The sequence below is a fragment of the Balaenoptera physalus genome (genome assembly GCF_965194825.1).
Source record: "Balaenoptera physalus genome assembly, chromosome: 7".
Lineage (NCBI taxonomy): Eukaryota > Metazoa > Chordata > Mammalia > Artiodactyla > Balaenopteridae > Balaenoptera > Balaenoptera physalus.
Window position 1 is genome coordinate 31,587,464 of NC_138886.1, and position 22,270 is coordinate 31,609,733.

Here is a 22,270-nt window from a genome sequence, read left to right on the forward strand (position 1 = left end):
AAATATGGTTGGGACTTTCCTGGCAGTCCAGTAGTTAAGACTCTGTGCTCCCACTGCAAGGGGCATGGGTTTGATCCCTAGTCCAGGAACTAAGATCTCACATGACACACAGTGCGGCCAAAGAAAAAAAATATGGTAATACTTATAGTTTTACTATAATTAAAATAAGCAAATTCTTAAACAACTAAAATCATTACAAATTTGAGACAACTTTTAAGAACTATAAATATATCTACAAGTCCATGTTAGGATCAGCTTAGTAACTAAAATAAATAAACCAAGACCATTGTTTGTATCTTGAGATAATGAAAATAAGTGGGAAAAAAAAGCTAAGTTAGTAACAGAACAAAGAAATTCTAAAATATATAGTAATAAAAAAATAAAGCATCAAAGATTTCTCATTTTCCAGGGCTTCCCTGGTGGTGCAGTGGTTGAGAATCTGCCTGCCAATACAGGGGACACGGGTTTGAGCTCTGGTCTGGGAAGATCCCACATGCCGCAGAGTGACTAGGCCCGTGAGCCACAACTACTGAGCCTGCGCGTCTGGAGCCTGTGCTCCACAACAAGAGAGGTCGCGATAGTGAGAGGCCTGAACACCGCGATGAAGAGTGGCCCCCGCTTGCCTCAACTAGAGAAAGCCCTCGCACAGAAACGAAGACCCAACACAGCCAAAAATAAATTAAATAAATAATTAAAAAAAAAAAAAAGATTTCTCATTTTCCAAATTTGGAACACTACCAAAATGTACAAATAAGACTGCAGACATGTGATATTCAATATTAAAAACAGGTCTCTAGATAAGTAGAATGAATTTTACCTGTGCAATGACCAAGATGCCTTATATCAATTTGTTCTTGTTTTATACAAGATGCTTCTCGAACAAAACAGGGATTGTTATAGGAACTCCCATCAGAAGCACACACAGGATTAAAACTGTATCCACTGCAATCTATGTTACATACACACCTGTTGGAAAAAAACAAAAATTACCTATATTTTACAACAAAAGTATTTCACAATGCTGTAACAGCAAAAATGAGCAATTCTTTTTTTTTTTTTTTTTTAGTTTTTAACTTTTTTATTGAGGTATAGTTGATTTACAGTATTACATTAGTTTCAGGTGTACAACACAGTGCTTCAATATTTTTAGAGATTATTCTCCATGTAAATTTATTATACAATATTGTCTATATTCCCAGTGCTGTACAATATAACCTTGTAGCTTATTTATCTTATACATAGTAGTTTGTAAGCAATTCTCTTTTTCTGCTTTCTGTAACAGAAGTCAATACATTGTTTTAAGTCACTGATAAAAGTTTAAGCAAAGTGAACGCTCAGCTAACAATTTCTTTCAGGTGAGAATTTAGAGATAATTTCATCCAGATATTATTAATCCAGTGGTTTCTCTAAAATTTTCGTATCTAGAGATAATAATCAAGAAATGTCAAATGTCAATGACATTAGTTAAAAAGCAACATGGTATAGCAGAAAGGACACAGAATTATAAGTCAAAAGTCATGAATTTAAATCCTAGCCCAACTAATAACCAGATTTGTGTCCATATCCTCCTTCTAAGTCTTAGTTTACTGATCTGTAAAACAGAGGTAATAATATATGTAACCTTACCAAATAATTGGGAAGATTAAAAAACATAATAGATATAAAACATGTAAAATAGAAGACCCTCAAAATTGTTTCCTAGCTGCACATCCACCTGTAAAACTGAGTGTCCACTTAACACTGAGACTGCATTATAGAGAAGGCCAAGAAAGTCCAAGGTATGGTCACTCCTCTCAAGGACAGTAAAATCTAACTCGGAATATAAAAATAAAAAACACAGAGACTCTCCTGCTTCCAGCAACATGGTGAACTCAGAACCTGTACTAATCCTCCTAATGAAAACAACAAAAAATACTGGACAAAATGTTTCAAAACGCCCTCAAATGCATTCGTAAGTTGTCAAGAAAGCAAGGAATTTTAAGACAAAAGTTATATGAAGACAGGAATAGAGAAAGGTCAGTTAAGTTTACTAAAGCTGATTTTCACCTTGAAGGCATTTACCAAACTAGGTAAATTCAATTATCAATTTTTTTGGTTTTGCAGGCCTCTGAGAACAGAAGACGAAGAATACTGACCTACCTAAGTGGAGAGTCTAAAGACCCTAGAAAAAAGCATGAGGGTAGAGTATAAATGAGTTGCCATATTCCAAGGGGACTGTTTTAAAGGAAAAAAATATTCTGCTGTGGTTTACACAGCATTGAAGACAGGGGGAAAAAAACATCTCCCCGAGAATTCAAAACTATAAGCCAGCCCTCACATGAGTAATTACAACTTAAAATACTGCTTGGGTGTTCTGAAAAACCTCAAGTCCAGAATTTATTTTAAGAGTCAAAGACTGGAAGGGGCCCTAGACAACTGACAAAAGTAAATGCAATCCTCTCTGGAGAAACACAACTTTATTATCCTAGACCTCAAACATTTCCAAGATACAGTTCTGAGAAAAACAAGTATATCACACACGTGCTCACTCACTCCCACACCCACAAGAGACAAGGAAGTAAAACACCATGGGTAGAGCAAGCTGATATGAAAAAGAAGCAAAGAGAACTTCTAATAAATAAAGAATGCACTGTTAGAAATAAAAAATTCATGGGCAGATTTAACAGGAGATTAGATAAACTAAAGGTGAATCCGTGAACTGGAAGACAGGTCAGAGGAAACTACCCAGACCATGGCAGAGTCAAAGAGACAGAACACATGAAAAAAAAATTAAGAGACATGGAAGACAGAGTCACAAGAGCTAATAAAAATCTGACTGGAGTTCCAGATGAGTTAAAAGAATAAGGTGGGGGCAATATTCTCGGCAATTTCTCAAACTTTCTAAAATTAAAGAAAGATACTAATCTAAATAACCAAGAAGCCTAATAAATTCTAAACAGGATTATTAAAAAGGAATCCAGACAGTGAAATATCACAGTGGAATTTCTGTAACAAGAGCAACAAAATAATATTTTAAAAGCAGCCAGAAAGAAGAGAAAGATTACCTTCAAAGAAGCAAGAAGAGAGACAGGTGTCTTCAAAAGCAATACTGAAGCCAAATTGTTTATTTATAGCCAAAAGACAGTGAAATAATACCTGCAATGTGCTGGGATAAAATAAAATTCTATGTAAAAAGAACTATCTTTCATGGTTAAGTGTAAAATAAAAATAATTTGGAAGAAGTAAAAATTTAGAGAGTTTGTCACCTGCCAACTGTCAATAACGGAAATTATAAAGGCAGTAGAAAAATGATCCTACAAGTAAGATCTGAGATGCAAACATAAATGAAGAACAAAAGTGTAAATATATAGGTAATATTAACAAAATATTGACAATATAAAATAATGACAACAATGCTCTGTGCTGCTAAATTTTTTTTAAAACAGTAAATTAAAATATTAATAATGATAGCATACAAATTGGGAGGGAATGAAATTACAGTATCTTAAGAAGAGCAAAGATATTGATGAATTTTAGACTGTGATAAGTTGAATAAGCATGTTAATGCTAAGGTTACCACCAAAAGGAGTATGTATAACACTGAAACTAATAGAGAAAAAAAAATCCAAAACAATGCAAGAAAGGAGAAACGAAGGGAAAGCAAGACAAAAGTACAAAATAAGATTTTTAAAAAATCAAAGTACATCAGTATTTATTTTATATATATATATATATATATATATATATATATATATATCTTTTAATTCTTACCTTTTATTTATTTATTTATTTTGGCCATGCCACGGGGCTTGTGGGACCTTAGTTCCCCAACCAGTGATTGAACCTGGGCCCAAGGCAGTGAAAGCGCCAAGTTCTAACCAGTAGACCACCAGGGAATTCCCTATAATATATTTAAGTGAACTAAACTTTCTAGTTAAAATACAAAGATAGTTAGGCTGGATAAAAATACAAAAGCCAGCTATATGCTGCTTGTAAGGGACATATTCAACTGTAATGATATGGGTAGTTGCCAGGGGCTGGGGGGAGGGGGGAATGGGGGGGTTACTGTTTAATAGATATAGTTTCAGTTTTACAAGATTAAAAGAGTTTTGGAGGTGGATGGTGGTGATGATAGCACAACATTATGAATGTATTTAATACCACTGGACAGCACACTTAAAAATAGTTAAGATGGTTAATTTTATTATCTGTATTGTACCAAAATAAAAGAACTGTGAGAGATATATCATACCTGGAATGGAAGAAACTTAGTATGCCTATATATCTATATATATGTCAAACATAAGAGGCTTCAGGGCAGAAAAGATTTATGAGAAAGAAGATCCCTCATAATAAAAAATTTTATTCACCAGGAAGATATAATAATTCTAAATACTTTTAAATAGCCTCAAAATCTATAAAGCAAAAACTGATAAAATCACAATGAGAAACAGCCAAATCTACCACAGTAGATTTTAACATGCATCTCTCTGTAACTCACATATCAAACAGATAAAATATCAGTAAAACTGAAATAACTAGAGATGAAAGGACATAATGCTGGGATTTTCTTTAAAATACTTCCCCAAAAAAAGGTGGAGGGAAAAAGAGATAAAACAAAGTTGGATTTTTTACACTAACTGAAACTGAGTGCTGGGTATATGGGGAGGGGTCCACTTTATTTTTTTCTCCTCTTCTACATGTTTGAAGATTTCGTTAATTCCTGGTGAATTAAAGACCTAAATGTGAAAGGCAAAACTACAAAAGACTTAGAAGATCAAATGTAAGAGACCAATAAATTTAACTTTGAAATAAAGAACACCTCACAAAGAGAATAAAAATGACAATCTGCAAACAAACAAAAAAACTACAGCCCATGTAACCAGCAAATAATCAGTATCCAGAATACATATAAAAACTAATTTAAAAAATGACATAGAACTTGGAAGCATATAAAAACAATATATGTAAAAAGGTGTTCAATCTGCTCAATAATCAAAAAAATGTAAATTTAAACCACAATGAGATACCATCACATTCACTAAACAGCAAAAATTAAGAGAACAATACCAAGTGTTGACAAGGATGAGGAGCAAAGGGAATTCTTACCCTCTGCTGAAGGGAGAACTTACTGGTACAACCACTTTGCAAAACAGGCATTACTCGGAAAAGCTAGACATGCACATGCCCAATAATTCCACTACTGAGTAAGGCCCTTGAAAATCTCTTACACATGTGCACCAGAAGACATGCATAAGAATGTTCACAGAACATTATTCATGAGAACAGAAGACTGGAAACAATCCAAATGTCCATCAACATTAAAATGGACTATAAAAGGATGTGGAAACTTTAAGCAACTGAATTCAGCTAAGCAACTATGAGCATTAACATGAATAAAACTTTAAAACATAATGCTGAACAAAAGAAGGTACACATAGTATGATTCCACTTATACAAAACTCAAAATCAAACAAAAGCCAAGTAATATATTATTAGGAGGGTTATCATGTGATAAAACCATAAGGAAAGCAAAGGAATGATTTCCACAAAATGCAGTAGAGTGGATGGATCAAAGAAAGATGCAGTTGGGGAGGGTCACAGGGCTGGGGGCAGCTCTAAAGTATTGACAATACCCTATATTTCTTGGCTTGGAAGGCAGGAGTCACAATTTGTTTCATTTTTGCACATTAAACTAAATGTGTAAGTTTTTCATAAACTTTTCAATATATGCTCTGTTTCACAATTTAAAAATTAAGGCACCATAAAAAAAACTTTAAATTCATAAGAATATTTACTAACAAGTCAAAAATGGCTTTTAGATTTTTAAATGGGTGGGGATGGAGAATATGTGACAGAGACCATATGTGGTCCCCAAACCGTAAAATACTTACCATCTGGTCCTTTATAGAAAAATTTTGCCAACTCTAGGTTTAAGGAATAAATGGTGACCAATGGAAGAAAGTATTACAGAACAGTTTCAGGGATGAGAAAAGGCTGAGCAACAAAGGCAAGATCCTGAACCAATCTAGTAAGGAGAAACGAGTGACTCGGAAGAGGGCACTGCAGCTCAACAGGAACCTCCTTGATCACGTGTAGAAAAGGTCCATGTAAGATAAGACCAAGAGCTGTGAGAACAACCATTGCTAATGTTTTCAATAGCACGTGACAAAAGAAAATGAAACCACCATCTCAAGGAACGTCCAGCTCAGTGAAACAGTGAGGAGGGGAGGACAGTATTAGACCCTAGATGCCACTGACACTACTGATTACAGCGGTTCCCGTTGTTTGCACACTGGCAACGGCAGCAGAGGGCAGGATGCTCAAGCACAGGAGTGTGCACTAAAATGGAAAGAAATCGCTTCAGCAAACACATCAAATTCAAAACATTTAACAACCACTTACTCTGCACCTACTGTGCAGGGATAGTCACATTTGCCTCTTTAATCACGACAACAAATTATGAACAGGGAAGCTGAATATGAAAGACATTAAAAACCCTTAGATCACAAATCTAATGAGTGACTGAGATGGTGTTCTCCCCACTCATCACAGCTGTCACATAAAACAGACATCTCAGCAGGGAAAGTGACAGATGAAAGGAGATAAGTAGTTATTTTCCACATTTATATCATGAAAAATCTCTTCACTAAATTGGTCTTGCTTTTCTCTCAAACACACCAGGAACACTCCTGCCTCAGGGCTTCCCCTCTTCCCGGAACACTTTTCCCTCAAACATCCACTAAGTTTGATCCCTCACCTTTTTCAAGTTTTATCTCAAATATTAAATGAACAGCCAAAAGTTAAATCACTAAGCATCCATTTAAGAAATTAGAAAAAGAGCAATGGAATAAATCCAGTGAAAACAAAAAAAGATGACATGGATATGGATATAGATTTATAGATACATCTAAACAGAAATAGAAAACAAAGTTACAACAGAGAAGATCAATAAAGCCAAAAGTTGGTCCTTTGAAAAGACTTTCAAATCAACAAAGCAGGATGAGAGAAAAAACAGTATCTGGACTTAAAAAGACTACAGATTATGGTTTAAAAGATAATAAAAGTTTATTGTAAACAACTTTATGCCAGCAAATTTGAAAACTTCGGTGAAATGAATAACCTTTAAAAAATATTAACTATTAAATTTGACCAAAAAAGAAATAGAAGCTGAATGGTACTAAAATCATTAAAGAAATCAGTTTAAAAAATGTCCCTCAAAAACAGCATCAGATCCAGGTTTTTTTTAAAAAGAGTTCATGAACACATTCATTCCAGTCATTCAATAAATAGACATTTCTGTTCTTACACAAAATCATCCAGAGAATAGAAAGAACACTTACTAATTCATTTTATAAGGCCATATAACCCCCAAAACAAGTTAAAGTAACAGATTAAAACTCACTGAATAAAAATGAATAAAAGAAAACCTCATCCTTATAGCAGATAGAATACCAATAATGCAAGCCACAAAAAGATACTGCAATCATAAAACAAAAATAGGATGCTATGAAAAAGCACCATGAGAACAAAAATGAGCTCTTAGAAATTAAAAAGTACAGGAGAAATGACAAATTCAAAAAAAGAGCAAAAATTTTTCTAAATAGAAAATAGGAGAGAAAAGAAAATTAAAGGACTAGTCCAGAATGTCCAGCATCCAAATAACAGAAGTACCAGAAATAGAAAAGAGAGGAAAGGAAGTCATCAAAGAACTAACTGAAGAAAATTTCTCAAATCAGAAGTCAGTAAGATTCTAGGAACTGTGAAATTTCATTATACTGAGGACCAAAAGGAGATTCTACATGCTTCAAGAGAGAGAAAACAAATCATATACAAAGGACTGTGAATCAGAGTGGCTTCAGACTTCAACTGGAAGCTAGAAGCCAACAGAGCAATGCTTTCACAATTCTGAGGGGAAATTATCTGCCACCTAGAATTATGCACTCACCAAGTTATAAGTCAAGTATTAGGTGTAGGATAAAAACACCTTAAATATAAGGTCTCACCTTGTACCCTTTCTCAAGAAGCTACTGAAAGATATACTAAAATGGGAGAGTAAAACAAAAAAGTTAAAAGTAAAAAATGCAAGAAACAGAATATCCTATGTAGGAGAGAGGTAAAGGAATTTCTAGGATGATGCTTGTGGTATAACAAAAAATATGTTTGGTCTTTGTCCCCTGTTCCTGGCAGAGCTCCTAAAACCCTTGGAACTTTGACAAAAGAGTCTTTTGTATGCTAATGAGATGACTCAGCTCTTTCCTTAATTCTAAGTCATTTTAGCAAATTATAAAACCTTAAGGGAGGTCATAGGAACCTCCAGATTCGTAGTATCCTGGGCAGAAGTGCAAGGAACCTCATTTGCAGCTGGTGTCTAAAGCAGGGGCAATTTGTGGGTCTAAGCCCTTACCCTGTGGGGTCTGCGCTGACTCCAAGAAGTGCATAAAAGAAATAAACTGCAGGACACCCAGTTGGTGAAGGAGAACTGGAGAACTGATTGTTGTTGGAAAAGACACAACACTGAAGGAAGATTCCAAGATGACAGCTATATTAAGAGGGCAACCAGTCCACACTGAAATTTTTCTTTTTTTTTTTTTTTTTTTAATTTTTGGCTGCGTTGGGTCTTCACTGCTGCGCATGGGCTTTCTCTAGTTGCAGCGAGCGGGGGCTACTCTTCATTGCAGTTCGCGGGCTTCTCATTGCGGTGGCTTCTCTTGTTGCAGAGCACTGGGCTCTAGGCACGCGGGCTTCAGTAGTTGCGGCACGGGGGCTCAGTAGTTGCAGCACGCAGGCACTAGAGCACAGGTTCCGTAGTTGTGGCGCACGGGCTTAGTTGCTCCATGGCATGTGGGATCTTCCCGGACCAGAGATCGAACCCGTGTCCTCTGCATTGGCAGGTGGATTCTTAACCACTGCGCCACCAGGGAGGTCCCCATACTGAAATATTGATAGTTGCACTCTGTGGACAGTCGTATTGCTAGATGCCATTACCAAGATGCCTACTACCCTCTTTTTAGCCAGAGGACAGAATGCCCAGGTAAGCCTGGCTCAGATTCTTAACTGTACTTGCCTTGATGAAGTTCCTGCTCTCCCCTTCATGTCAACTACCTGAACCAAACGAGCACACTCATTTAACTGATGTACTCCTGAGAGCTGGAGGTAGAAAACACAGAGCAGTCCACTCTCTGACCACATTTCTGCCAATCATCCATACCTGGTGACATGAGAATCCTGCCAGATGTCTCAACTATGAGCCCTATGACATTCCCCATAACTCACTCAGGGTCTTGCCCACCCACTTCCCCAGAAGGGAATCTTGTAAACCAGGAAGCCAAAAGTCAGACTCTGACACAGAGACTGTTCAATGTGTCTTTTTCCGTAAGCCTTCATCTAACAGTGCCGGCTAGGTCAACACTCGGTACTGTGAATTTGGCAATATTCTATTTTGTACCCTAGGTGTTACGTACATAAGTGTAGTATTCTCTAAATTGCATGTGTATGTTTTAAACACATCTGTATGCAAAATGTACATTTTACAGAAAAAGTTTTAAATAAAGAGTAGAGCAGTATGTATAGTGCGCTGCCATTAGTTTAAAAAAAGGAAAGAAAGAGAATACGTGTACATACCTGCTTGTACCTGCAAAAAATACCTCTGGGAGATTAAGAAACAGATCACAGTGACTGCCTCTAGTGAAGACAATTGGGTGGCTGAGGATCAGGGGTGGGGTGGGAAACAGACCTTTTACTGTATAGCCTTTTAAAGCTTTTGAATTTCTAACACTATGAATTTCAAAGGCATGAGTGCATACATACATACATGAATAAATTCAATGACTTCTCTGATTTAGCTCTAGGATTTTGGCAAATCACAACTCTGAGTCTTTAATAATAGCGATAATACCTCAAACACTGGTGACAGAATCAAATAAGCTCTTGTAAAAAGCCCTTTGAAATCATCAAATACTATGTACATCTGAAAGGTATGATTATTGAAAAATATCTATCCTGTCTCTTCCTTTCTCCTTACTGTACATAGAAAGTGTCATTCCTTCTCCATATGGTAAGTTTTATTTAGCAGTTAGGAAAACACTGGCTTAAACTAATTCATGTGAAGCTATTTAGATTTCAGAAACACCTAACGAAGCCTGCAACAAGTTCACCTGCTACAAATTCCTCACAATACTACTAGTGCTTTTCACACATGTTAAACCATCACAATGACCCTTTGTGCGGCTCTAAGTGAACAGGAAAGCCCTGTGTGAACTGCCACGAGTTCAACAAGACCTATAGAGGGACCCTAAGATACCCAACCTTATGGCAAGTTCATCCAACATAGAAACCAGCAAGACAAAGTCCCTGTACTCAGGGAGCCCACAATCTGTTAGTGATCCCAACAGTATTTAAGTGCTATGTGGAGGCTGTTTTTCTCAAGACCAAGGGAGGAACACAGAGTTAGTCACCTAACTCATAGGGACTGCAGAAACAGCAAGGGAGGCTGCTAGGAAGAGGTGCTGAAGTCATACTTCAGCCAAGCTGGAAGGAACAGTAGGAATTAAACAAGTAGGTATACAGGGGTGGGACTGCAGGCAGACAGAATAACAGAGGCAAATCATCAAAGAGTAACAGAGCATTCAGCAAACTGCAGGAGGCCATGGGGATACTGTGTTCTGCATTTCTGGACAAATGAGCCTGTCATTATTAACATCTGGGTTATACTTGGTATAAAATAACGTTTAATAGTGTTTATTTCCTGTTATCAGAGCATAATGGACAACATACAATTATTTTTCCATTATAATCTATGGGGCCTTGGTAGAAATTTATTAAACCTAAATAGTTTTGAAAGTCTAGATTCCAAATATCCAGAGTCAGGCAATGTTAAATGATGAAAATTATTGTCATCTCTGATTAGGAGGAAATCAGAAGCGAAGAGTAGATAATGGTAGAAAAGTACTCCTTTGGTTGTTCTTTTTTTTAAAAGTATATGCAACTTCCAGAAAGGAGGACATTAATGGAGACGACAGATGTATAGCATTACTCTCTCTGTTTAAACAACAACAAAAAAATTTCATTCCACGTTCTGAGGGAGAGAGACTCATCAGACTGTGATAGCGGCCAGCAACTGTGTCCAAACAGAAAATGGTACCATAAATGACAAAGATGTCCAACAGGTGAATTAACTGCTTCTCAACGTTGTCTGTCATACTGCACACCTACATGATTCTTTCTCTGAGCAACTCTGAGAGCTTACATCACTCAGGGGAAAAGGGAAACAGCATCTCCAAAATGACTGACATCAAAGAGGCAGAAGAGCAGGGACAATTTCCATAAAGCACATGGCAGACAAAGTTTAAAGGAATAATTGGAGGTTTTTTATAACTCGCCTGTATTGACATTATGCCAGATGACTTTACAGACTATTCAAATCGTTCATGGCAGGAATTTAGGTCAGGTATATAAAAGGTCTACCTGGCTGAAGCAGTTCTATGATTACCTGGCCCCACCGTCCAGACAAACAGCTGAGGGCTATCTTGCAGCAATAACCTCAGCCTTGGACAGGTTAGAAATACTGTTTAGATAAAGAGGGGGTGTGGTTGCTACAATTATGTAGTTTAAGAAATACAATTTTCTGTAAAGCAGGTATTGTTTCCAAGTTTTAAGACTAAGCAGAAAGTCTAGCCACTGTATGTCACAACGGTCGCAGTGGAATACTGAAACCTCACCCATGTGGGAGTCAAATTTCTTGGAACCTCAACTACCTTGCTCTAGGTATAAATTCAAAAGGTAAGCATCAATGAAGATAGCCATTATGAACCCATGCAAAGCCCCACGATGCCATTAGAGAGACACAGTGTGCTTCAGGAAGAAAGAGGAAAAAAGCCTCTCACAAGCAAAAATAATTTAAATTATAAATAAAATAGCCACTGAGCAGACAAGAGAGACAAAATTCATGCAATATCTGAAGTTCATACGCTTCACTAAGAACGTATTTACTCTGATTTTACATTTAGAATTTATTCCTACATTTGATATAGTTTCTACAAGCATACTGTTTCCTATTTCAGGGAAGCAGAGAGGCAATTAATAAGTTGGAGTCATCTACAGTCAGAATCACTGACAAGGCATACTGACAGCACCCAGATGCAACAGCGAAGAGCCTGACATGGGAGAAGAAAAATCATTTTTATAAAACAATGTAGAACCCAAAACACAAAGCAGAATGGAGTCTTTAGTAGGCGTGAAACAGCTACCACTAAAAACAGCAGTGGCCTCTGAGAAGATCATCGTATTACACACGTGTGTGCACAACAGAATGGATAAATCTCTTGTCATGAGACCTGTGTTCTGGTTCTGCTGCTTGATCACAAGCCATTCAGCTTCTTCTGAGCTCAGCTCCCCCAGTAAAATCAGGATAATACTTCCTTGCCCTACCCACTGGACAGACTGCCATAAAGAGCTGAAAAAATAATCTATACAACAGCATTTGAAAAATGTAACAAACTACACAATATATGACTCTAAGAATATGTTAGAATATGTTTTGTATACTCTAAGACAATATATTTAAATCAATTTCTATTTAAATGGCTAAATAAAAAACTATACTTCTCTTAATAGCAGAAAATTAACTTACATGGTACCATTTATCCCCTCCCCCAAATAGCCAGTTTTCTTTCCTACTATTAGCAAGAAAAAAAGAAAGTTTTAAAGCAAGAGAAAGATTTTAGCATCTGAAATAGGATAGATATATATACGTATAACTGAATCACTTTGCCGTACACCTGAAACTAACACAGCATTGTACATCAACCATACTTCAATAAAAAAAGAAATTTAAAAAAAAAATAATAAATTAACCAACTACAAAAGGAAAAAGAAAGATTAGCTGCCCTTTGGAAACCAGATAGATTATATATAGCATTTCTTTTGATAGGAAAGACATTTCAAAATGAGAAAAGATAAAATATGTTTTTAAATGAAAAATGAATACCCATACCTAAAAATGTAATATGAAATAAAATATCTATTATAGTTACATTACAGAGCAATTTTTTTAAACTGTAGGTCATAATCAGTATGGAAAATATTAGAGTACATTATTTTTAGTAAAGGTTAAGTATCATTTTATAGAATTTTGTTTTACTTAATATCTATTATTACTATGTATATATGTACTTATTTTCTAGGTAAAGGTACAGTTTACTTCCTTAATGTTCTCCTATTATTGCATCAGTTTCCTGGCCTGGTCTTGGCTGCCTGTCCCAATCTATCCATGTGCTCCTTAGGAAGCTCCTCAGCCTGCATGCTCCTTACTATCGCTAAGCCCTTCCCTGGTCTATGCCCACTTTCTTATGCTTAGAGCCTGTACCTGCAAGAACAGCAGTTGCAGGTTCTCAAACAGACACACACAAAATGAATTTAGTATATCCAACAGAGTTGCTCTGATTGGGCATAGGCTACATATTCCATCAAGAGAAGGGGTACATAGAAAGATGTGTATTTTATCGTATAGATGTCATACTTGGGGCCACCTCTGAAACTACACAGAATCCATTCTACTTCCCAGCAAAAGATCTCTATCTCTTTCAATTAAGGGACGAAAAATGACAGCAGAGAAATGTAAAAAATAGGACTGAAGAGAGGTACTGTCAAAGGAATAACAACAGATCAAAAGACCAAGCCAATCAATCACTGACAGCTATTCTGAATCTGAACACTATTATAGAACAGTCCTGAGGAAAAATACTGAAAAGAACTAAATAGCTACAAAAATACACACACACACACACACACACACACACACACACACACACACACACACACAAATGCTGGTGTTTCATCATGCATGTCATTAGTACAAAGAGAGAAGAAGAGAACATAATACCTATTACCTGTTCTCTCTGCAAGTCCACATTGCTATCATTTCTCTCATGTTCTACAGGCCAAAATCTACTTTGGAAAACATGTTCTTACAAATCAATCCACTCTGATTGAAACAGATGGACATGTCAATCCAAGTGACCAATATGCAGAAAAAGAGCAAACTCAGGGTTTGCTGAATTCACTTTTTATTGACCGTGTCTTTTGCCAATTCTCACCTACTTTCAAACATCTATCAAGTAAATTATCAGACATTTAATTTTACCAAGTGCCAGACAAATAGGTGATTCTGTACCAAAATACTGAAAATGTGGTTATCCTGATTTGTAAAACTCATTCCAGGCATAAATGCTAATTAAACCATACTACCATTGATCAGTAAAAGGCTCAAATAGGCATTTAAGGGCTGAATAAAACATGAGTCTGGAAATTCACAGTGAAAATACATATGAGTAAGAAAGAAAGTGCAAATCTCTATAAAATAAGTGTTGTAAAATATGCACTAAGGGAAAATTGAGGAAGCGGAGAAGATCCATTTGTGCTACCTAAGGTCCTAAAGACAGCATTAAAGCTTTTAGAATCACCTATGCAAAAAGCAAGCACCACAGAGAAATGAAAGAAGGTTGAGACTGGGAATAAACAAACAGGAACCTGATGAAAGGAAGAAACACACATGACTGTGTTGATGAGGTCTATATTGTTACTACTCCACCAAACAACACCCTTCTCACAGGGAGTGCACAGGAAATTGGACAAACAATGCTGTCCAGCTACAAAACCCACCTTAGTGAAGGCTGAACATGAGTGAGAAAATAAAGCAAAATGTCAATCAGTGCAGCTGAGATTTCCAGAAATAATTTTTACTTATTATGTAATATTTACTTACTATCTCTAAAATTTTGAATGTTTTGAATTTTTCTTAATGCACTGAAATACATGAAAAGTTTGTGTATAAAAATGCAAGTTAAGAAAAAGAAAAACTGTTTATCATTGATACTAGTTAAAAATATAATAGTAAGATAATTCCAAATAAGAGCAATTCTGATGAATAAAATTAGCACTTGGTATAAAATATGTAAAACTGGGCTTCTCTGGTGGCGCAGTGGTTGAGAATCTGTCTGCCAATGCAGGGAACACGGGTTCGAGCCCTGGTCTGGGAAGATCCCACATGCCGCGGAGCAACTAGGCCCGTGAGCCACAATTACTGAGCCTGCGCGCCTGGAGCCTGTGCTCCGCAACAAGAGAGGCCGTGATAATGAGAGGCCCGCACACCGCGATGAAGAGTGGCCCCCACTTGCCGCAACTAGAGAAAGCCCTCGCACAGAAACGAAGACCCAACACAGCCATAAATAAATAAATTAAAAAAAATATATATGTAAAACTATCAGTGAAAAAAAGCCAGCGGTAAAATGAAAAAAATTATAAATGGATTTCCATTCTAAAACACTTAAATAGCTATAGTATTATATCAATTTAAAAGCCAATAGACGAGCATTAAACAAAAAAAACATAGAAGGCACGCATAAAATACACAGAAGCAAATTAGATGATACCTTTCTATAATATAATAATGCTGATAATTAACCTCCAAGTAAGTTTATCCCCTTCCCTCAATCAACTCACCCAACATTTTCTGCATCTTCATCACACTCAGCTTTATACTTGCAAGGTCCACACTTGGAGTGTTTTCTGTGAACTTCTGCCCCTGACCCTTCCTCTTCTGTTTAAAGAGAAAAATTAAATTTTCAACCAAAAGTTGGGATCCTTTCCAGATATGTTTCATGTTTTCAGCAGCCATTATCCTATTTCTGGGGAAAATGTACCCAAGCTCTTGAAAAAAATCAGTTCCAAAAATCTATCAATGCTTGAGTCCAAGAATGTTGACAATACAGAGTACAACATATTCTGTGAAAAAAAAAAGTATTGGGGCTAGAAAAATAATCCCTTAACCTATGTACAGTGGAACAGTATGCTAGATTTTGTTGATTCTTTAAAAGAATTACCATAACATTAAATAAGAGAGAGGAAAAAAAACATGAGCAATAAATTTAGTCCAGTGATTACCCTATCGAAATAGCCTGTGCAACCCTGGTTAGCAAATAAGTGATTAAACAAAGCAGAGTTTAACCACTACCTTTTCCTCACATCAGTTTCACACCTGCCTTAAAAATTATCTCCAAATTTTAAAAAGGAAAGGGGTCTATTTACAAAGGACTTGCCCTTTTCTACTTTACCACCTAGCACAGCCAACAACACCCAGAATACAGAAGGGTACGCGTCTCCCATGACCCAGCACAAAAAAACAGTGCATACCACCAGCCCCCAACTCAGCTCATATCCCACATTTAGGGAACCCTACACTTCTGGGTCTTAACTAGAGTGGATCCTACCCTGATAACCGCAAACTGGGCAGGGAGATCAGTTCTGAAGCCAATTTAGGGATTACAGTTTACTCAAGGGATTTCCCAGTCTGGTTTGGGAAAGCACACCTTATTGAGGGGGTGTCAATCAGCAGAGAAGATGTTATAAGGAAAGCACACAAACCTAAGTGCCTGTTTGGTACTATTACCAAACTTGCCATTTTGTATGTCTGCCTACACTTTAAGTAGAAATCCTCCCCAAATTCTAATGAATACTCCCAAAACAATTCCAGGGAGCATAATCCTAAGTATTTCTAAGGCCTCAGAAACATAATGAGATCTAGAAATCATACAGCCACCATGAGCTCACTAAAGTTTGTATATTAATCTGAGCAAACCACTTAGCCTTTCTAACTCACACTCCCTAAAAAAAAATTGTCAACAACCAACATCCTCAGGGCAAGATATCCAGTATTTGTACCATATAAGCAAATGTGGAGATCAACTTCCACTTCTTTAATATAGTAACAATGACAGTTTCCTAACTGAATATCTGACCACAGGGGCTGGACCACATGATCCTTTAAAGTCCTTTCCAACTCTAAGATCCAGAATTTATGATTTCATCCTTCACACATGATCACGAAGTTTCTGCTTGAACATGTCCATTTAAATTAAATTCTATTGTTGGACAGTTTAAATCTTTTTTTTTTTTTAAGGTCAAACTGTCATCCTTGAAATTCTTTCTCAGAACAGTTCTTCTACTCTCTAGGTGACCTTCAAAGTCCCTTCCAACTCTAAAATGTTAGGATTCTATGAAATGTAGAAGGGTGGAATAAGGTTTCAGATAGTACTGAAAGGATCACAACTGTAGTTTTCATTTGCATAAGTGTGAATTTTACCAGAGTATGTTTTTTCTTTTAGTGCATCCCCAGAGCACCTCAAACTTACTTTGCATACAGTGGATACTCATTAAGAATTACAGCCTCATTAGACCATGAAATAGATCAGTCATTCTCAATTCTAATAATTCAGAGTAAACTGAATTACCAAATATTAGTTTTTAAAACAGTTTTTAAATATTGTACCTTGAAAATTCCCTATGAGCAAAAATTTGTAAGCAAGGGATGGGAGAGTGTTATATACTCTGGTCCAAGCTAAAATCATCTGGGGATGATCCTAAGGAGAGGGCACCTTGGTGTAACTTCAGTTTAACAGGTGCAACATTTCCCCTTTGTCTGACAACAAACCTATAATGAAAAATAAATGCAGGAAAAAAAGAATGCTAAGGGCTAAGGGGGATAGAGGGATTGGGGGTGACAGCTGAGGGGTACAGGGTTTCTTTCCGGGGTAACGAAAATGTTCTAAAGTTGGCTGTGGTGATGAATGTACAATTTTGTGAATATACTAAAAGCCACTGAATTACATACTTTCAATGAGCAAACTGCATGGTATGTGAATTTTATCTCAATAGAGCTGTTTTTAAAAAGTGAAAGAAAAAAAATGCTTTTTAACGGGTATTTGAAACTTACCTCCCTCTCCAGATCCAGAACCATTATCTGAGAAGAAAAAGAATGAATATGAATACTTTTCCTGGAAATCTCATCTTATCAAATAGTAAAATTTCTTATCAAAAATCAAACTGTGATATCCATTCTCATGTAGCCCCTTTTCTCATTTTTTCTGGATATCTAACAGTTTATTCTTATATACTTATTTTGTACCTTTCTTCAAATATAAATTACTTGGACACATAATCCATACCTCATACATCTTTGTAGCCCATTCAGGAAATACCCAGGTGCCTTGTACAGAGTAAAAACCAATAAATATTATAAAGTAAATGGCTAAATAGAAATAACTTTAAATAACTCACTTAAAAGGTAGAAGAAATTTTTAATTTTGTTAAAGCTTGAAAGGGATAAAGAATCAACTGCTTTTATTAAAAAGGGAGGAAAAGAGCTTTGGGTCTTGCTCCAAAAATCTTCTTCATTAAATCTGTGGATAACAGCCAAAAGCCAAAAGATATGAAAAGCCCCAAGGTTTAGAAGGAAAGAACCTCAAGGTTGAGGTTTTCATATTACTGATGAAATTAACTTCCTCTAGGAAACCTCACCAGAGGGAATCTCACCAAGGTGTAGGTGAGAAACTTGTTACTAGTCAAATTAAAGAGCCTCCCTCAAAGTTACCAGCAAGAAGCCAGAGTAAAATGTAATTAATTTAAAATATGTATTTTATAATCCTAAAAGAACCAACATATGGCGCAGAGCATGTTGAAAAGAGGGCAATGGTGCAGTATCATTAAGTGTGGAACAGAGATGGCAAGTGATGAACTAAACACTTTACCCAGCACTTTCTAGGGAGGAGGATTTCCTAGAGAATCCATTCCAGTTCTTCAAATAGTTCTCCAGAGTAGGAGACACCCTCAACAATATCGCTCCCTTCCCCCCTTCCCTTCAATCTCCTGCAGACTATAATAAAAGTCCCAAACGTGGTAGAAACAGGAAGAACTGGAAAAAAAATACATATTTTATGTAGCATCCACTTCAACTCTTCATGGGATTTTATACAAAGTCTTACATTGTATTCATTTTGATTGATCAACCATAAAAAAATTATATCTTCTCTGAGAAAGCAAAGAGGAAAAGAAAGAGTAAAAGAGCAGAAAAAAAGACAAGGAAAAAGGGAACTCAGAAGTATTTTTATTACCAAACTTTTCTTAGGAAAACTCTCTTTGTCCCTTCTATTCCATATACACTGACTGGGTACTTATTATGTGTTAGACAACATGCACATAATAAGTAAAAGGTAGATATAAACTGATAAATAAGACAGTTCCAGTGCATGACATACTTACTCACTCCCAACCTTTTTTCCAACTAATGTCCAATTTTAATAAATATAATATCTCACACCTTCCTTAAGGGTCATTTAAAATTGTGAAATAAATTAAATATACTGTGACTATTCTGATAATGAGGTTGAGTTCTTCTTGTCAATCATATTTTCGCTGGACACACGCCTTCCCCTGCCCCAACCCTGGGATTATGATATACCTCCCTAGGCAGGACATAGTACTTTCCTGTTGAGAAACAGGATCTGGCCAAAGGCAGATGTGTTGGATAAATGAAATACAGTACGATATTTACATAGAGATATGCACAAAGTGTGAATAAATTCTGCCAGGAGATACCAGAGAAGAAAGATTTCACAGAGTAGAAAAGGCTTAAGCTCAATCTTAAAGCATAAAAAAGTTCTCAAATAAGCAAAGGAGAATGTTGTTCCTAGCACAGGGAATAGGACCAACACCAGACCAAATGACATGAACAACTCTGGCCCCAGCCAGAAGATAACAAAATCAATATAGCACCTTATAGCTTAGCTCATTCAATTCTCACTTAACACCAGGAGATGACATCCATCTAACAATCTAGGTACGTAACTGGGGCTCAAAGCAGCTAAATGACTTGGGTAAGGTCATACAGTAAACAAGAGCTGGAGTTACTTTAAAGTCAAGTCTTGTAACCCTAGTGCAGTGCTCTTTCCGGCTCTTTCCACTCTGCCTCCCAATGCTTAATATTCACTGCTTATCAAAGCAGTTGGTGTCTTAAACTTCTCATAAAGGATGCATAATTAATTTGGGATTATAAAGAACGCCATATTCCTTTTTAGTTACTAAATCAAGTCTGTGAAACATAATGTACTTAGAGAAGTGTCTAAGAACCATATCAAATGATAGTCTATTGGCCTAAGAGCATCTAATTATTTAGTGTATGGAAAAGAATTTGGCCTTGCCCAAAGAGAGTTTTGGCCTTTGCCCTCAGCTTCTGGAAGGCAATCGATGTTTAGGAAGGGTGTTGACCACATCAGACCTTAGGGTGGGACAAGCCACACTCAATACTCTTAGGGCAGGGGCTGGCCACACCGGAAATACCAACCACACAGTTCAGAGTGGGGGCTTTGAGTCATGTGGTATTAGTGTACCTGGAATCTGAGATCAACCACATGGACCATCAATCAATTACGCTTATGTAATGGAGCCCCAATAAAAACACAGGCACTGTAATATACAGGGAAAGAAAGGAAATGGAGTAATCATATAAGAATAGTCTCCACCTTTACTGCTAACCTTCATACAATAATTCTATTACAATACCTCACTCTGCATCCCTGCCCCCAAATACAAACGCAAGTAAGATACTAATATTAATGCCTTCTAAAATTAACCATTACCAATTCAGGAAGGAAAAGACAAGGAAGTAAATACAAACAATTGGGGGAGGTGGATGACGAGGGCTAGCAAACAGAAATGAGAAGATATAAAAAGAGAAGAGATTGGACAGAGACACATCCTGGGATGCCACTAATGACTTCCTATGGATACTCCCCACTCCTTCCCCACCCCCCAAGATAAAAATCAACAGAATGGATCCCATAGCATTTCCCACCCCAAATCTTATCCTGTCTTATATTCAAACCGTAAGGCAAAAGATATGCAAAGTCCCCACCAAAATAAAGCATTAAGCATTAAAAACGTCCTGAGAAGTAACATAGTCAGTACAAGACTACCTGGGGTTAAAAAGCAACGTGAAATGGAGGCAAAAAAGAGCTCCCCCATTCCCCACATAATCATCACCAATCCACACAGCAGTTTTGGGAATAAACCTCTCACTGGAAACTTCCTCTTACAAGTATGGCAGAACCATTTCTAACATTTTTTCAGAAGAATATCACACATACCAGAGTAGCATGGTCCCCTTGCTACTACTGTTATCTCTTTCTGATGCTTACAAGCAGCCCTTCTGAGGAAGCATTCATTTTGGTACGTGTCCCCATTTGATCCACAGACGGGAATATAATTTGTATGGCACTGCAAAAGAAACAAAAATAAATTCTCAGACTAGGCATGAATATTAATAGTTCATTTCATATTCATGAATGCAATACCATAGTATTATGACATACTTCTACTACAAAAGAGTTTGTTCTTTTATTTGGTTTTTAAAAAGAAGAGTTATGCTACTTTCTCATACCTTTTTTCACATTCATAATGAAAATTAACTATCAACTATCCATAAAAATGAGAATGAAAATCCCTATCCTATCTACATCATTTGCTTGTGATCCAGGGAGATAATATAAGAGGAAATGCTTGCCAATGTTTGTCATGAGCACTAATGATGTAATGTCATTTAATTATTATCAAAATTCACTTATTCAATACGTCTAGTACACAAAGTCTCAAGGTAAACGCTAGAGTAGAAAAATGAACTCTGTTCTCAGAGACCTTACGATCTTGGTAGCGAACCATATAAATAGGAAATATATATATATATATATATGATCATGTACTAAATCAAAAGTGTAGACAATAAGTGTAATATCTAATACCTATTACTGTAAACTGAAGTATTCAAGAAAAGCCTCCTCAGAGAAAGTGAAATGTGAACTGGGTCTTGAAGGATTAGTAGATGAAAAGAAAAAAGATGATTCATGTTTGAGAAATGACACTGAATTGGTATGTTTAAAAAACTTTAACACTTCTAAATGTCAAAAATATCATAAAGAACTAAAGTTTTAAAATCTGGGGAAAATAGTATAATATGACATAACTTATTACTAAAAGAGAGACAGTACAAATTAATACAAAAGACAAATTTACAAAAAATAACAAATGGTCAATTAATATATAAAAAATGCTGAGTTTCACTAGCAATCAGAGTGGTACATGAAAACACAATGCTATATTTAGCTTATAAAACTGGTTATTAGACAAACAAAAACTTCAATTTGGTGGGCATACCAATATACCTGTTGTGCTAATTTAAACTGGCTCAATCTTTTGAGAACATAATTTAACAATACATTTCAAGAGTTCTAAAAAAGAAATGTGATTTTTTATCTAGAATTACACATTTAGGGATATATCTGAAGGAAACTATTGTAGATGAAAATTTATTACAGTCCTTTCAAATAGAAATGTATTCATATCTAAAACATAGAAACAACCTAAATATCCAACAAGGCAATATTTATTTAAACCATGCTATATC

General features: G+C 36.2%; 1 protein-coding gene across 4 annotated transcripts in view; it reads right to left on the bottom strand.

Annotated features, from left to right (window-relative positions):
- Positions 1 to 22,270, bottom strand: part of TMEFF1 (transmembrane protein with EGF like and two follistatin like domains 1) — a 92,589-nt gene that overhangs the window by 28,682 nt on the left and 41,637 nt on the right. For all 4 annotated transcript variants that reach the window (XM_082468708.1, XM_082468709.1, XM_082468711.1 and 1 more), the window contains 4 exons: positions 20,958 to 21,087; positions 17,750 to 17,776; positions 15,481 to 15,577; positions 818 to 966 (listed from right to left, as the gene is read on the bottom strand). In XM_082468708.1, coding sequence (XP_082324834.1) covers positions 818 to 966; positions 15,481 to 15,577; positions 17,750 to 17,776; positions 20,958 to 21,087 — 403 coding nt within the window. The remainder of the gene's footprint in view (positions 1 to 817; positions 967 to 15,480; positions 15,578 to 17,749; positions 17,777 to 20,957; positions 21,088 to 22,270) is intronic.